The 18360-nt window shown below is 44.1% G+C and overlaps 1 protein-coding gene and 2 long non-coding RNA genes across 3 annotated transcripts; 2 read left to right on the top strand and 1 right to left on the bottom strand.

Annotated features, from left to right (window-relative positions):
- Positions 1-483: 483 nt before the first annotated feature.
- Positions 484-6343, bottom strand: LOC132885350 (uncharacterized). Its single transcript, XM_060919953.1, has 8 exons — positions 5815-6343; positions 3740-3839; positions 3226-3365; positions 2950-3054; positions 2692-2775; positions 1608-1810; positions 1147-1306; positions 484-623 (listed from the first exon to the last, which is right to left on the bottom strand). The coding sequence occupies exons 1-8, from the start codon at positions 6341-6343 to the stop codon at positions 484-486; spliced, it is 1461 nt and encodes a 486-aa protein (XP_060775936.1).
- Positions 6344-10075: 3732 nt separating this feature from the next.
- On the top strand, positions 10076-12879 carry LOC132900378 (uncharacterized). Its single transcript, XR_009656778.1, has 3 exons — positions 10076-10549; positions 10795-10830; positions 12807-12879. It is a non-coding gene; the product is annotated as an uncharacterized LOC132900378 (long non-coding RNA).
- Positions 12880-12882: 3 nt separating this feature from the next.
- LOC132900334 (uncharacterized) lies at positions 12883-14809 on the top strand. The gene is made up of 3 exons (XR_009656773.1): positions 12883-12946; positions 14210-14316; positions 14716-14809. It is a non-coding gene; the product is annotated as an uncharacterized LOC132900334 (long non-coding RNA).
- The last annotated feature ends 3551 nt before the right edge of the window (positions 14810-18360 follow it).

Here is an 18360-nt window from a genome sequence, read left to right as displayed (position 1 = left end):
TATATTAATATTTATGATATTTCATTCTACAATGTGTGCACACAAAAACTTAAAAAATGTATAGATTATTTAAAGAATTCTATAATTGACTTGATAAATACTTTGTCCTTCCTAGACCCATACAATATCAATATCAAAATGTGTGTGTTTGAATAGTAATTTCTATAGTGTTTATTATTTATTGTGTTTCTGACAATACATAATGTTTAAAAAATGTGAAATAGTCAAAATTTCAGAGTCCAAGTTTTAATAAATAATTTCACATAAATAAATAAATGAATAAATAAATAAATAAATAAATAAATAAATTTGAACAAATACATACAGTTCATCAAACGCTTTTGCACACCTCTGTAAATTGACAGGTGCGTATATAGGTTAACATCCCAGTGAGGTTGTCATTCAAAAGTAAAGAATATCTTCCACCACTAACAACACACACACACACGCGCGCGCACACACACACACACACACACACACACATTAAACGTCCTGTGCTGCAACTCGAATGTACCGCTGCCTACGGCCACCCGCCCTATCTAGGGCATTCCGGAACCACACCTTCACCTCGTCCTCAATCTGTGCTGCTGGTGGGGAGTCCATTGAGCCTCTCCTAACAGCATCTGTATAGATGGGCAAAATGTTTTCAAGATAAGAGGAATGTTTGGTTATTTGCAAAATCAGCACTTTTGATATATTTGATTTGAAGTTCATTTCAAAGGTCCAGCGTGTAATTTTAGCAGTTTGTTTAGTTTAAAACTGGAAGAGTGAGTGCAATATGGACCAGGGTGCTAGATAAACAGAGAACAAGCACAGTAGGAATTACTTAAAATGCACATTGTACAGGACAGATTCTAAAAAGTTGGGACAATTGGAATTTTTGTGAATAAAACAAAACACTTTTTAAACATTCAATCTACACATAAGATGGAGGAAAAAATATTGTTTCGTGGGAAATATGTATTCATTTATTTGATACATGCAACAGATTTTTAAAAATGTGACGGCAAATTATTTTGTTGTTATTCACAAAATAAAATTTCACTTTGGAATCCAATTTGTAGATGAAGAGAATCCAGTGTCTTAAGTGCCAGTCAAAGAGTGATGATCAGCCAATTTTATCGTAGGAGATTAAAAAAAACTTACCTACAACTACCCTCTTTAATTTTAGGTCCCGGAATGCCCTTTTGTCATTGCACCCATTCCAATTGATGGTCATGGCCAATGAATGGCCGAAAACGGTGGCCAGGACCCTCCTGGTTGTGGCCTGGACAGTGGCACCACCAATTGTCCCCAGATAAGCAGTCTAAAGGAAAGAAAAGTAAAGATTAGCTCATCTGCTCCCACAATAATGGACATTATAAGCCATTTTCATAGATTTAATGTGGACATAAAAAAACAAGCTGATACAACACAAACTACTGAATCAAAAGTCCCACTTGTGCACATTTTTCAAAAGCATCATAACACATGCCATCAGTTAAGGTAACTCCATATATCATCACTTATAACTTCTTGATCATAGAGAGGAATTCGCCTCAGACCTTTACTATAATACCTTTTCAAAGAACTTAAAGGGGCTGCAACTTAGAAACCAATATACATACCAATTCTTTTTGGTAGGGGCTGTCCTCCAGTTTTTCCTCCAGTCCATTGAGGTCCTGGAAGTTCTGGAGAGGTAGCTCCAAGTTGTCTGGCAGCTTTGCGTGTTTGTTGCTGCCTGATCTGGCCAACATTGTCACCGTCCGCTCCAATGCAGACAGCCTATCCTTAATCTCCTCCAGCGTAGAGACCAAATATCTCTCAAGGCCTGAAAGGAAAAAGACACTGAACTGAGTGGCTTTTGTGCTTGAGAGAAGCTTACAGTCAGGATAGTGCTATCATGCTAACATGTTTTCTAAAGATTTTTCAAAAGGTATCATGATTTATGTCTTTTGCTTTGTATCCAAATGCGAATAGACGAATGAACACCAATTTTCAATCTCATCTCATTATCTCTAACCGCTTTATCCTTCTACAGGGTCGCAGGCAAGCTGGAGCCTATCCCAGCTGACTACGGGCGAAAGGCGGGGTACACCCTGGACAAGTCGCCAGGTCATCACAGGGCTGACACATAGACACAGACAACCATTCACACTCACATTCACACCTACGGTCAATTTAGAGTCACCAGTTAACCTAACCTGCATGTCTTTGGACTGTGGGGGAAACCGGAGCACCCGGAGGAAACCCACGCGGACACGGGGAGAACATGCAAACTCCACACAGAAAGGCCCTCGCCGGCCCCGGGGCTCGAACCCAGGACCTTCTTGCTGTGAGGCGACAGCGCTAACCACTACACCACCGTGCCGCCCACCAATTTTCAATGAGCTATGATAAATAATACAGAATGTAAGGGGAAAAATATAAAATGTGTACAAACGGATGAATATGCAATAAAAAAGACCCTCCAGTTTTCTCCAAACTCCTAACTGATCTTGAATCCATCAAACCATTTCTATTTTTAGAACTGTCTACATCCAAAATAACTTCAGTCACTGCTTCACTGTCCATCAGAGCTCAATTCTCAATCCAAGTTAAGTCTGATATAGACAGCTATAGGGACATTTAAGTGGCTTGATGGATGCAATAGCAGTAAAAGTTTTGGACTCAATACCAGTTGAACACTTAAGGTATATCTGCATAACCTACCTGAGGATAATGATGGCTGCCTTGCAGGTGGGTAAATAGGGAGGGGTGGACTAAGTTGGTCGTCCACTTGTTCAGATGGATTTCCTGCAAAGATGAGAAAAAAACTGTTACACATGTGTGTCAAACAAAATTGTTTTTGACGTGGTTGCAGTCAGTCACACTAAACAAGATGATACATATCTTTTGAGTGTGTGTGTGTGTGTGTGTGTGTGTGTATTGGGGCGTGGGGTATGGGAAAAAGTTGTAAATAATGCCTACTTGAGGATGATGATGGCTGCCTCAAAGGGGGGTGAATTGGGAGGGGTTGAGGTGGGCTCAACAGCTGGGTGTCCATGTGATGGGCTTGGCCTGAGTGTGAACTTGCTGCAAAGATGAGAAAAAAAGTTTCTGTTACACTGTGCCTCAGAGAATTGTCTTTTGATGCGACTACAGTCATTCACACAGATATTAAAGAAGACATTTCTTTGTGTGTGCATGAGGGAGATTTATAGGCCTAGAGTTTATGGGGAAAATGTGTAAATGTGCATAACCTACATGAGGACAATGATGGCTGCCTCACTGGTGAAGGTGGTGGGGGTGGGCTCATAAGAGTCAGGTTCATCGCTGCTGGTGGAACTGGTGGCAATGGTCTACTTGGTCCAGGCTCAGGCAGGGTGATGTAACGTTTCGTTGGTCTGCACAAAGAAACAGGATAACTTTAGTTGTTTGTTTTCTCATTCATAATTTACCTACCCAGCTCCTTGTTGTGAATAACATGGCATAGGCGTCGTGCTCCAACTCCCCAGCCGTTGTAAATCAAGCGTAAACCCACGGCCTCTCGTGGCTTATTGCTTAAATTAATGAGGGGAATGTTTGCTCTCCAAATCTTAAATTGGTTGGTTGCTTTTTCACGGTGCTCCTCTGAACAAAGCCTAACCAAATCTAATTCATAACTTTTCAATAAAGAAAGTGTGTTCAGACTTTAATGGTCCTGACAGAATTATCATCTACTTCAATAATTGGCACAATTTAACCCAATGTCTTCTACAGTGGCACAACTCAAACTTACTGTCTTGAACGCTGGCATCTCTCCAACTCCTCAGGCTCACTGGCGACAGCTAAATGTGTTTCTGCCATTTTGGCCTTTTTTCTCGTCTTTTCATAGTCATCTGTAAAGGCAAAAGTTTGTCAGACCCAAATTTATATACCATATCAATTCATCAGGCATCACTGCTTCTGACATTCCTGTTGTAACCCTGTGGAAAAATGGATAAACTGTTTTTTAAGTGAGAATAAACTTTTCACCAACCATTAAGGGGAAAAAGAAATTACAAACTGTTCAGATTAATGTTTGCATTCAGCATTATTTTCAATTCTTGAAAAAAGGAGAGTCCTACCTGCAGTGCCCAAAACTGTGATGGTGTGGGTGGTCCACGCTGGTCCAGGGACTGCATGTGTTAATAGAGCCATTTTAAATTTATTTGGATCTGCATAAGGTGGCCAGAAGGTCATCGAATTGTCACCATTAGTCCAGCTGTTGCTTACAATCCCAACAGAGTTGTCAAGGAACTCCACAACAAAATACATGATTGGCCTGAAAGTAAAAAAATAATAATAATAAAAAAAAGATAAAAAAAACTGTCAGGTGGGGGTGGGGGGGTGGCTAATTACTGTGGAGGAGAGGAATGGCTGCCCACTCTGATGTCATTGGTATCAAAACATACTTTTGGGTGACATCTGACAAGCGATACATTTGATCTGTATTTTCTAGATTACTGGCTTTATAAAAGCCAATGTCCTTTGAGTCCATGGGGCTGAAGAACAGTGACTCTAGTTTCAAAAACCTCCTAAAAATGATGTACGTTTTTTGTGTTCTCTCATCGCAGAGTATGTTCTGTACAAGTCCCAGATTGCCTTGAGCCATGACACAGTTGTCACCAACAGTTGTGGCAACACTGAAAAGTTCAAAAACCGCCTTTCTGTATTGGGTGCAGTGAGGCAAGGTGGCAATTGTTGGTCCACATGTATGTTTGATTTTCAGTATTGTCTTTGAGTTTTTGAGTTTTCTGGGTTTCATAAAGGCTCTTTCCAATGTGATGTGCCGGTGTAGTTGTTGTAAGACAAATTGGGGTTTCCTGCAAACTTTTTTTAATTTCCTCATGTAGTTTTCAAATGGAAAGGCTGATACTCCATCCAATGCTCCATATCTCCTCACATCATCAGCTAGATGGCATAAATTATGCACATTGTACACCAATTCATTTGCTCCGTATAATTGTTCAAATTCATTCAAAAAATGAGACATTAGAGCGTCAGCAAAGTCACAATAGTATTTGCAGAGAGCAGGGGAGAGCATGAGGTACATGGCAATGGAGAGATTTAGGAAATTGGTGTATTGGGAAGATGGAAGGATGCCTTGCAAAACAATTGGGCCTGTATAAAGAAGGAACTGGCGGTATTCAGTTGCTTTCCATCTGTCAATTTCTGACAAACTTCTTGGCTTTCTTTGAAATTCAATTGGGATGTGTTGTCTTAGCTGTACCAGTCTTGCAGAGATCGCCATCACTGCCTGAGAACCCAGCCTACACGACAAATCTCCTTTCATCCAAAAACGCATCAGTTTTCGAGTGACGCCTAGACAAACAAGATGCATGTAATCCAGGATGAACATTGTTATCATGCCTAGATTAATTCGAGTAAGGGGGGAGTCGCCCTTGTGGTGGTCCTCATCCACTTTTCTCAAAAACTGGTCATCTGTGCGAGGCACAGCTGTCTTCTCAGGGAAAGTCATATGGTTGTGGACATAGACTCCCTCTTGAGTGCAACGCTCACATCCAAAATACCCATTGTGCCCTTTGATGTTTTTTAGAAATGACCTCGCGGGAGCGTCACAGACGAAACAGTCAATTCTTAAAAAGAAGGTCTTTCCAGCCATGTGAAACCCCTTCTCAAGCTGTGCTACCTCCTCCACAAAATCATGCAAATATTCCTCTAAATCTAGAGGCTTTGTCTTGCCACAAAACATTCCAATGACAAAGCGATCCTTATCAAATGGCACTTTGCCCAAGATTGGCCACAACTGCAAAGCTGAGCTCTTATATAATGGCAAACCATCCACATTAACTTGTAAATTAATCATCTCACTAACATTGTGGAGAGCATCTGTTGCGATTGTCTGGAGGTATTTGAGAATGCCAATGTGTAAATACTCCCCTCCTTTTATGTTCTTTACATTGGCTGCTATTTTAGCTGTTTTTAGCAGGGTTCGAGCTTGCTTTGGCAGGCTTGGATGGAACTCCTGTAGCACACTAAGAAGATCAGAAAAGGTGTTCTGTGGCACATTGTTCCTCAGAGCCCAGTCACAAAGAACATTTGTCAATTTTGAACATTCATCTTCACTATCTTCATCAGTTTCACAAACATCCTCTGAGTCACTGTCTTCATAGTCACCATCTGAGGTCATGCCATCAACTCTCTTATCGTTACAGTCATCAAATGAACTTGTGCAGTCCATGAAAACATCGTCTTCCTCCTCAGCACTGTCATTCGGGGCCTGACTGATGTCACGGTCAACAGCATCCAAAATATCTCCTCCATTGTCAGAATGTGACTCAAAAGACTGAAGGATTCTTAATGTGCGTCTGCATTTAGTCCAATAACTCCTGGATGCCATGTTCCTGTAAGCAGATCAAATTTGGGCTATAGGACTATCATCATAGGCAGCACCATTCCAATCCCATTCCTTCAGACATACACTGTAATATGACAACATTTATGTTTAATGCACTTTTCATACCCCTCCTTGAACTGCCACCTTATTGTGGTGGAGGGGTTTGTGTGCTTGAATGATCCTAGGAGCTATGTTGTCGGGGGCATTATGCCCCTGTCAGGGTTTCCCAAGGCAGACAGGTCCTAGGTGACAGGCCAGACTAAGAGCAGTTCACCAAAACCCCTATGGAGAAAAATCCGAGGACCGTGACGTCGCCCGGGATGACGCAGCCGGGGCCCCACCCTGGAGCCAGGCCCGGGGTTGGGGCTCGTATGCGAGCGCTTGGTGGCCGGGCCTTTGCCCATGGGGCCCGGCCGGGCTCAGCCCGAAGAGCTGACGTGGGCCCGACCTCCTGTGGGTTCACCACCCACAGAGGTAGCAGTAGGGGACTGGTGCAATGTGGATTGGGTGGCAGTCGAAGGCAGGGGCCTCGACGACCTGATCCCCGGACACAGCGGCTGGCTGTTGGGACATGGAATGTCACTTCGCTGGGGGGGAAAGAGCCTGAGCTTGTGCGGGAGGTTGAGAGGTACCGGCTAGAGATAGTCGGGCTCACCTCCACGCACAGCTTGGGCTCTGGAACCCAGCTCCTCGAGAGGGGCTGGACTCTCCACTTCTCTGGAGTCGCCCGTGGTGAGCGGCGGCGGGCTGGTGTGGGCTTGCTTATAGCTCCCCAGCTCAGCCGCCATGTGTTGGAGTTTACCCCAGTGAACGAGAGGGTCGCCTCGCTGCGCCTTCGGATTGGGGAGAGGGCTCTTGCTGTTGTTTGTGCCTATGGCCCAAATAGCAGTATAGAGTATCCGGCCTTCTTGGAGTCCCTGGGAGAGGTACTGAGGAGTGCTCAGACTGGGGACTCCATTGTGTTACTGGGGGACTTCAATGCTCACGTGGGAGATGACAGTGACACCTGGAGGGGCGTGGTTGGGAGGAACGGCCTCCCCGATCTGAACCCGAGTGGTGTTTTGTTATTGGACTTCTGTGCTAGTCATGGTTTGTCCATAACGAACACCATGTTCGAGCATAGGGGTGTCCATAAGTGCACGTGGCACCAGGACACCTTAGGTCGGAGGTCAATGATAGACCTTGTAGTCGTTTCATCTGATCTCCGGCCCTATGTCTTGGACACTCGGGTGAAGAGAGGGGCTGAGCTGTCAACTGATCACCACCTGGTGGTGAGTTGGATCCGCTGGCGGAGGAGGAAGCTGGACAGACCTGGCAGGCCCAAACGTATGGTGAGGGTCTGCTGGGAACGTCTGGCCGAGCACTCTGTCGGGGAGGTCTTTAACTCCCACCTCCGGGAGAGCTTTTCCCAGCTTCCGAGGGAGGCGGGGGACATTGAGTCTGAGTGGACCATGTTCTCTACCTCCATTGTGGACGCAGCTGTTCGGAGCTGTGGCCGCAAGGTCTCCGGTGCCTGTCGTGGCGGCAATCCCCGAACCCGGTGGTGGACACCAGAAGTAAGGGATGCCGTCAAGCTGAAGAAGGAGTCCTATCGGGCCATGTTAACCTCCAGGACTCCCGAGGCAGCTGACGGGTATCGGCAGGCCAGGCGTGCTGCAGCTCGGGCAGTTGCGGAGGCAAAAACTCGGAACTGGGAGGAGTTCGGGGAGGCCATGGAGAAGGACTATCGGTCGGCCTCGAAGAAATTCTGGCAAACCGTCCGGCGCCTCAGGAGGGGGAAGCAGTACTCTGCCAACACTGTTTACAGTGCGGGTGGGGAGCTGTTGACCTCGACTGGGGACATTGTCGGGCGGTGGAAGGAATACTTTGAGGATCTCCTCAATCCCACCGTCATGTCTTCCACTGAGGAGACTGAGGCTGATGACTCAGAGGTGGACTCGTCCATTACCCAAGCCGAAGTCACTGAGGTGGTTTGCAAGCTCCTCGGTGGCAGGGCACCGGGGGTGGATGAGATCCGCCCTGAGTATCTCAAGTCTCTGGATGTTGTGGGGCTGTCTTGGTTGACACGCCTCTGCAACATCGCGTGGCGGTCAGGGACAGTGCCTCTGGAGTGGCAAACTGGGGTGGTGGTCCCTCTTTTTAAGAAAGGGGACCGGAGAGTGTGCCCCAATTATAGGGGAATCACACTTCTCAGCCTCCCAGGGAAGGTTTACTCCAGGGTACTGGAGAGGAGAATTCGACCAATAGTCGAACCTCGGATCCAGGAGGAACAATGCGGTTTTCGTCCTGGTCGCGGAACACTGGACCAGCTCTATACCCTTCATAGGGTGCTCGAGGGTTCATGGGAGTTTGCCCAACCAGTCCACATGTGCTTTGTGGATCTGGAGAAGGCATTCGACCGTGTCCCCCGTAGTATTCTGTGGGGGGTGCTTCGGGAGTATGGGGTTCGGGGCTCTTTGCTAAGGGCTGTCCGGTCCCTGTACGAACGGAGCAGGAGTCTGGTTCGCATTGCCGGCAGTAAGTCAGACCTGTTCCCAGTGCATGTTGGACTCCGGCAGGGCTGCCCTTTGTCACCGGTTCTGTTCATAATTTTTATGGACAGAATTTCTAGGCGCAGCCAGGGGCCAGAAGGAATCCTGTTTGGGAACCACAGGATTTCATCTCTGCTTTTTGCGGATGATGTTGTCCTGTTGGCTTCTTCAAACCAGGACCTTCAGCATGCACTGGGGCGGTTTGCAGTCGAGTGTGAAGCGGCTGGGATGAGAATCAGCACCTCCAAGTCCGAGGCCATGGTTCTCGACCGGAAAAGGGTGGCTTGCCCTCTCCAGGTTGGTGGAGAAGTTCTGCCTCAAGTGGAGGAGTTTAAGTATCTCGGGATCTTGTTCACGAGTGAGGGAAGGATGGAGCGTGAGATCGACAGGCGGATCGGTGCAGCCTCCGCAGTGATGCGGTCGCTTTACCGGTCCGTTGTGGTGAAGAAGGAGCTGAGCCAAAAGGCGAAGCTCTCAATTTACCGGTCGATCTACGTTCCGACTCTCACCTATGGTCATGAGCTTTGGGTAATGACCGAAAGGACAAGATCGCGGATACAAGCGGCCGAAATGAGTTTCCTTCGCAGGGTGGCTGGGCGCTCCCTTAGAGATAGGGTGAGAAGCACAGTCACTCGGGAGGAGCTCGGAGTAGAGCCGCTGCTGCTCCACATCGAGAGGAATCAGCTGAGGTGGCTCGGGCATCTTTTTCGGATGCCTCCTGGACGCCTCCCTGGGGAGGTGTTCCAGGCATGTCCCCCCGGGAGGAGGCCCCGGGGAAGACCCAGGACACGCTGGAGGGACTATGTCTCTCGGCTGGCCTGGGAACGCCTCGGTGTTCTTCCCGAGGAGCTGGCCAAGGTGTCTGGGGAAAGGGAAGTTTGGGCTTCCCTGCTTAGACTGCTGCCTCCGCGACCCGGTCCCGGATAAAGCGGAAGAAGACGAGACGAGACGAGACGAGACGAGGCACTTTTCATAATTTCAATTGAGATTCACATCGTGTTTAAAACAGCCTATTTCTGTCTGTGTGCTAGCTTGGCCTACTAGCATACAATATACTTATATATAGGTTATACACTGGGGTGAACATTGGTAAAGTGGGACCACTGGTAAAGTGGGACAGCTGAGGTTTTTTCATGAATATCTCCTTTGTGGTTCGGCCTTAGCAATTTAAAACCATTGTTGAAAAAATCCCTGGAATGTAAGGGGTTAAATATTCGGTCAACATGCATATCTGTTTTGTATGGAGAATGCTGGTGACCGAAAATGTTTTTTCACTGTTGGTGGCACTTTTTGCACTGCTTGCTTGAGTGCGCAAGTTCCACTTCTTGCTACTGGGGATCAGGGAAATGTGCGATTGGTTAGATCAGGTATGACGCATCATCATCTGGCGCGAGGTTGAAGTGTACAGTCAGTGCTTAGTGCGTCGTGCATCTCATTCTTGGGCAGGATTATGTTGGCGACAGTCAGACACGAGCCTATGCTCAGGCAGCGCACAAAGCAGCTTCTGAACCATTGAAACGGTAAGTTCTGTTGATTATCCTTCAATTAGCCTACATGTAACCTCAGCACTGTTAATATATTACTGTGGTAAATTTTAATTGGGGATTTTTCGTCAAAATTCAGGCGGACCATCAACCAGAGGCGAACTAAGCATAACGGCATCCTATTCAGCCAAACGGTAAAGTATGCTTATTATTTAGTTGTGTAAGCAATAACACGTAGACGGAATTTGGAAACAATCCACTAATGTAATATTGTTGTATTGTGTAATTTCTACGATGGTCGGTGGTTTAATGTCGAATCAACACCACGTGGCTGAGTAACTAGCCAGCAGAATTATCACATGGCAACAAGCCAGTAGCCAGCTACAGGCCTAGCCTCGGGCTGTCGCTAATGCCTTATCAATTGTAATGTGTTATACAGGTTGATGGATGATGGACAATGACAGGTTTCAGATCGGTAAGTTCATTTTCTTAAGCTTAAGTAGAATATTTAAGACGTCGATAACAACGTAGCATGGACCGACATGTCCCCGGGGTGGCTCCGATAGCCATTTACCCCTTTGATAACCGTTGGCTTCATCTGTGTTCTGTTGTGTAGGGCTACCACTTATTTAGGGTTTTAAATTCAAATGGTTTTTCATTTTAAGGGAGCCAGGCAGGGTGACTACTTAACAAGCAGATTTGTTGAACTCACAGCCGTCAATATTCTCAGTAGGTTACTACGGCTTGGATCGAATGTAACTACGGGTGAAAGGTGGGGTGCGCGCGTGCCATCTTTGCTGGACATTAGCTAGTCAGGCTAGCATACAGTAACAGAGTTGGCTAACCGCCAACGAATGCGTTGATACAATGGTGGCTATCGCTGTGGACATCTTAAATGTTTATAGAGACAATATCGGATCGCTGTGAATAAATATAGTTGGCAATTATTGAAATCCAAGCTGAACACAATAGTTTTATCCTCCGTCTAAACGTAGGTTTTCAAAACCTTCACTTTGACAACAACGTCTACTCATTCTTTATAATGAGATAAAAAAATAGTTTAATTTTTTACTCACCTCAGAGACGAATCGATGGAAAGCTACACCTAACTATTCGCCTTATATTACACTAAAACTACGATTACTACTATTATTACAACAACTGAATCACTAGAACTACTATTATTTACAACTGTACAACTATCTAAAACTAAACACTGTGACAAAACTACACTATGAAATACAAAAAAACTAACCTATTTACTAAATCTAAGAACTAAATGATTACTAGTGATTAAAACTAATTCTAAATATATACAGTGAAATTATGAAATGTATCAAAACCGCTAACTAACGCACTAACAAATTCGACCGTCTCCGTCTCGACTCTGGATACCCAACAGTTAAACTATCACCTGGTTACGAGTCTTAAACTGTACAGGTGAGCACGAGCCCTTTTTCTGTTATTTTACGTCATGACGGGGCAGTGAAAGTGCTTTCAGACGTCCTTTACCGTGTTAAAATGTCTGGTGGACAGAGCATGTACAACGTACATTTGGTACCATTGTAGAGCTTACATAGGGCATTCAATGGTATATTAAATTATGTGAAAATAGTTGATCTACAAGTGCATTTAAATGCACCACGGAAAGAGAGGGAGAGAAAGAGAGGGGAGAGATGGGAGGCACAGGGGCAGGAAGGAGGAGCAAACAAGGGGGAGAGAGAGACACATGTGGTGTGCTGTGTATGTGGCCTTATGTTACTTACCTGACAGAGCTATTCATATGATCTAGGTTATATTCATGTTGTCCATTCTATATGTTAATGTTGGCGTTTAAGATCAAAGTCAGAGATGCAAAATATGTGTACATAGCATTACATTAACATTACATTACATGGCATTTGGCAGATGCTTTTTAAACCCAAAGCGACTTACAATCAAGGACATAAGCAATGGCATACAATGCAGTAAGGATACAGAGCTCATCTACAAGTGCATTTTAACGAACCACGGGAAGGGAGGGAGAGAAAGAGAGGGGGGGGGATGAGGGAGTGAGGGAGAGAGAAATTTACAATTCAGTGAATTTATATCACTTATAATTAGTTGTCTGTTTTCTATCATGAACATGTTCCATCGGTTGCTCCAGTTATGTATGGGAAAGATCTATAAGGCACCCAAAGCAGAATTATTGCTAAATTTTGATGTGAAAATCACAGTTAATGTAAACAGTCATTACCCATAAATAGGTTATCAATTTATGGAATGGAATGGTTACATTATGTGGAAGCATTCAACGTTCATAAGGTCTCTTCTCCTCTCAACCCCTGGGGGTCCTGGGTGTGTTAGGCTGCATAGATGTATTTAAATAATTAAATAATTGTCTTGAGTTTTAAAGTTCATGGAGTACAAAATTAATTTTATATAATATGTATTTTATCCTTCTGCATTTAGAATGTTGCCTGGACTACTGATGACCATTCCATGGCCTTCTGGCCATCTTATGCAGATCCCAATCAAAATGGCACTACTGATGCATGAAGTCCTTGGACCATCGTGGACCACCCACACCATTGTAATTTTGGGCACTGCAGGTAGGACTTTACTTCTTTTTTTCAAGAATTGAAAATAATGCTGAATGCAAACATTAATCCGAACAGTTTGTAATTTCTTTTTCCCCTTAACTCATTCAGTGCCAGCCATTTTCAAATTTGGTCACGTCCCAGTGCCAGGGTTTTTTGAGCATTTCAGTGTTTTTCCAAGACCCACAGAAAATTCAGTTCTATGTTCATGTCAACAACAAACATACCAAACTAAACTTCAGACTTTCCTTATCACCAGAAAAAAAAAAACGTTTGTTTGTACCTCTTTCCATTCTTTAGTAATTGCCTGGAGAACATGGGTGGGTTTAACTAAACGCTGATTTCTGACCAAAATGCTGAGAAAATCGGCCTTTTGTAACAAGCAACATTTCAAGCAGAAACTGTCTTTGATTATAGGCCTAATTGTTTTAGGTAGCTCGATGGCTCACCCTTATTAGCGCGTTATCTTGTCATGCTGTCTGACACATATGCTGTTTGTGTTTTCCTTATATAGACAGTGCGTCTTCTTCGCCTTTTCTCTGATCACATGCCACTCGCACTAAAACAAATGCCGCCTTGATTGTTGCTGCGTAATATAAACTTTCTGATCAAGTGGCGGAGGGAGAAGCTATGTATTCCATGGGGGGCAGGAGGGATAGTAAAAAAAACTAACGTCGCGGAACGAAATTTACACTATGTTCTGCTGATCCAGTGTGAGCTGATTGTCAACATACACGCTGACTTGTTTTTTGTATCGGGCTAGCAGTGTGTTAACTATCTGTGAGCAACCCAGCAGCAAGCCAGGTCCAGTCTCTAGGCTGTTTACGTCAATCAGACATCTTTCAGACAAGGTTAGATGATCACATATTCACACTCATACTGCTACTGCGGCCCACAGAATGGGTTCCCTTGTGATTACAACTTGGATTTTTTTGACACAAGCTAGATCAGATGATTACCCCACCTCCCCTATAAAAAAACGCAATTGACTCGATAACGCGTCATTGGCACGGGGCGTTACCATTCGTAATGACGCATTTTTGAGTCATTGGCATCAAAGGAGTTAATGGCTGGTGAAAAGTTAATTCTCACTTTAAAAACAGGTTCGTGTCTGACTGTCGCCAACGTAATCCTCTTTTAAGAGAAATTCAGTGAATCGCCCATCACCACCTGGCTTGCTCTACCTTTCTGGTTTATGTAGTTATAATGACTCTTACTTCATATCTGATTTCACGTGTGTTCATTCAATTTGCACTCTCCTCCTCTCTCTCTCAGGACGTACCTAAGGCGTGGGACTAGTAGAACATAAACGGCACCAACTACGTCAGCACATCCCCCAGTATTGTGGCTCCTGCTGGGCAAACGGCAGCAGCAGTGCCATGGTAGGTAACACGCACAGCCATGTGATTTAACCTGGAGGCTGACTAATCTACTTCCTGTTTCAAGGCCACACTTGTGCAGTCTTTGTTCACTTGCTTGTTTCTGTAGGAGGCTGAATCAGCTCTTCTGTAAATCCTGTTACCTGCAGGAAGAGCTCTTATTGTGTGTGTGTGGTGTGAGGAGCATGTGTGTTTAATCAAAGTACACAGGCTTAAAACTGCATTGTTTCCTCTTAAAATAGGATTAAGAAAGTTAGAAATGATTATCTTTAATGATGTAATGACAACGAAAAAGAATGGTTGAAACTTACACTTACCCTCCCTTGTGTGCCTTTTTATCCAACGTTGTCCAAGAAAGGAAATGATGGAAAAGCAATCCCCTCTTTGTGCTTCGTTTCACAGGTGCTGGTCTTCGCTGGATTTGCCACGCTTTGTTTTTTACTCACCTAAGACAGTAATTGCTCCATATCTGATGTCATTGGTATCAAAACATATTTTTGGCAACATCTGACAAGTGATACATTTGATCTGTATTTTCTAGATGACTGGCTTTATAAAATCCAATGTCCTTTGAGTCCATGGGGCTGAAGAACAGTGACTAGTTTCAAAAACCTCCTAAAAAGTTATGTACGTTTTTTTTGTGTTCCCTCATCGCGAGTGAGGCAAGGTGGCAATTGTTGGTCCACATGTATGTTTGATTTTCAATATTGTCTTTGAGTTTTCTGGGTTTCATGAAGGCTCTTTCCAATGTGATGTGCCGGTTGTTGTAAAACCAATTGGGGTTTCCTGCAAACTTTTTTAATTTCGTGTAGTTTTCAAATGGAAAGGCTGATACTCCATTCAATGTTCCATATCTCCTGACATCATAAGCTAGATGGCATAAATTATGCACATTATACACCAATTCATTTGCTCCATATAATTGTTGAAATTCATTCAAAAAATGGGACTGAGATTGATAATAAAGAGATTGAGGAAATTGGTGCATTGGGAAGATGGAACGATGCCTTACAAAACAATTGGGCACAGAAGGAACTCAATTTCTGACAAACGTCTTGGCTTTGAAATTCAATTAGGATGTGTTATCTTAGCTGCACCAGTCTTGCAGACATAGCCATCACTGCCTGAGAAACCAGCATACAAAACAGATCTCCTTTCATCCAAAAACGCATCAGTTTTCGAGTGACGCCTAGACAAACGAGATGCATGTAATCCAGGATGAACATTGTTATCATGCCTAGATTAATTCGAGTAAGGGGGGAGTCGCCCTTGTGGTGGTCCTCATCCACTTTTCTCAAAAACTGGTCATCTGTGCGGGGCACAGCTGTCTTAGGGAAAGTCATATGGTTGTGTATCAAATGGCACTTTGCCGAAGATTGGCTACAACTGCAAAGCTGAGCTCTTATACAAGGGCAAAGCATCCACATTAACTTGTAAACCAATCAACTCGCTAACATTGTGGAGGGCATCTGTTGGTATTGTCTGGAGGTGTTTAGGAATGCAAATGTGTAAATATTCCGCTCCATAGGCTGCTATTTTAGCTGTTTTTAGCAGGGTTCGAGCTTGCTTTGGCAGGCTTGGATGGAACTCCTGTAGCACACTAAGAAGATCAGAGGTGTTCTGTGGCGCATCGTTCCTCAGATCCCAGTCACAAAGAACATTTGTCAATTTTGAACATTCATCTTCACTATCTTCATCAGTTTCACAAACATCCTCTGAGTCACTGTTTTCATAGTCACCATCTGAGGTCATACCATCAACCCTCTTATTGTTAGTAATCAAATGTTTTCTCAAAAGTAAGTTTTTTTTTTTTTTTAAGGATCCCTCAGGCCAGCAGAAAGACATACTCATCTTCCCCTTCAACACACAATTTCACATTTAATAATAAAAACCCATGCACAACTATTTTTGTATTGTGTTGTACCTTCAAGAGGTTATTTGAAATTATTTTAAGTAGAAAAACTGAAATAGTGGGTAGCATCAAAGCAAGGTTTACAGGTATGGAAATTTCAGACACTTTAAGGCAGTCTGAAAAGGCTTATTCACTCACCTGAAAATGTAAGTTTAATGACAATGCTTTTTATATTCTGGAAGATGACCATTAGTGTGGTGAAGTCATGTGATTTAATTTCACTCCATTCAAATCTTCATCTAAAATGGATTTTATTGGTACTGTCTAAACACATGTCATTTTGGTTCATTATTATGAGTTTGAAAATGTTTGAACCATTTGATGACGTAGCTCAGAGATAAAAGCCTACTTGCACACTACTAAACACGGCAATAATTTACCAAGGTGATATATTGATAGCCACCAAAAGGGTTAACCTGCAGCCCATTCACGTCCACAAATGATGCCTATTACGCTACCAGTAAGGTGAAACAAATTGCAATTAGTATGACTTAGTTTGGTGACATTTTTTCTATAGATATCAGTCTGTTCTATGGAAAGAAATAAATGGGAGGCATTCACGGGTTCTGGTTGCAAGAAAGGAGCGAAGACACCGTTAAAGGGTGAGAATATGTTATACATCGGCATCAATGGTTATAGGGATTAGGACTACATTTCTTCAGCTAGGACTACTTGAAGAAACCGCGTAGCCTAGTGTGCAATGTCCTATAGTGCTGAAATTCTTGCTGTGGCATTATCAGTTGAAGCAAATGTAAGTATTTTATTTCAGAAAGCCATCACTGGTTTTACTTGGAAATTGATTTAATGAGGCTTACTGAATTGTCTGGGCGCCTTTGTGTTGCATAGCGGCCATAATCAGGCTGTTTGTGAATACCGCTCTAATCGTTGTCTGAAGGTTGTTGATGTCAGGAGGGGTGTATACCAAACCACACAGCAACAGTGAACAGTCGACATAGTTAAACTTGCAAAACAATCGATGTAGCTGCTATGCTATGTAAAATCATAAGTCAGTCTGTATTCTGCTTCTTGTCTGTGATGGAATGTGTCAAAATGTAAACAATGGCGTCACAAACGATTCGCCTGTGGGCTGCCCACAGAAAGCCCGCATCGGCCCAATTAAGAAACGACATATGGGCCCAAATGGGCTAGCCCGCATTGGGCCAGTAGTGGTATTCCTGGGGCAATCGGGTAATTGCGGGCAGCCCACAGCTAGCCCGTGGCTGGGGTTCTGACGTGGGCAAGCCCTCGCTGGCCCTGTGTGGGCTAGGTTAGGGCTGGCCCTAGCCCACACTGCCCGAGGAAAGCCCACACAGGCCCCGTACGGGCTTGTTTGCTGGGTCTTTTCTCCCGGTTTATCAAATCTTCTAACTCCATATCAGCTACCTCTAAATCTTCGTTCCACAGATGTCCACCTATTAGTAGTCCCTTACTCTCGGCTCTGCTCTATGGGTGACAGGGCTTTCAGTGTTAATGGCCCTAAGCTGTGGAATGCCCTGCCACTAGCGTTGCGCCAATGCTCAACACTGTCCACGTTCAAAAAACAGCTAAAAACACATCTCTTTAGCTTGGCCTTTTCTCTCTGATTTTTAATAACGTTATCATTATTGATTTCTCATGATTTTATTATGGTTCTTATCTTATTGTTTTGCTTTTTATTTATTTATTTTTTACTGTTCAGTGTCCTTGGGTACCTTGAAAGGCGCTTATAAATAAAATGTATTATTATTATTATTATTATTTTCTTGTTGGAAGATTTTGTTGGAGTCGAGTCAGGAGTAATAGACGGTCGCTTAGTTGGACCTGGGTTTTTTGCCATCACTTGCATCTAAACTTTTCGACTGTAAAAGGTAGTTTTGCGGCTTTTAAAAGATATTAGGACGGAGCGAGTTCTGAAGCATGTAGGTCCCTACGCCGCCGTCTTGGCCTCGCTGTTGTGACGCCCCAGCTGGTTTGTGCTGGGTCTGTCACGTGTCCCATCCTGTCTGTCTGTTGGTTGTTGTTTCTCTCTTTGGCCTGCAGGGGGAGCTTGCCATCAGTATGATGTAGGCTAATTGCTCAGGTGATTGGGAGGTGGGTATAAGCCTGGTCCTGGCAGTTTGCTAGAGAGCTCTCTCACTTCCCCCCCACCCCCCACC

Source organism: Neoarius graeffei, chromosome 1, assembly GCF_027579695.1.
Source record: "Neoarius graeffei isolate fNeoGra1 chromosome 1, fNeoGra1.pri, whole genome shotgun sequence".
Classification (NCBI taxonomy): domain Eukaryota; kingdom Metazoa; phylum Chordata; class Actinopteri; order Siluriformes; family Ariidae; genus Neoarius; species Neoarius graeffei.
Note: the sequence above shows the minus strand (reverse complement) of the source record. Positions and strands in the feature narration are given on the sequence as shown.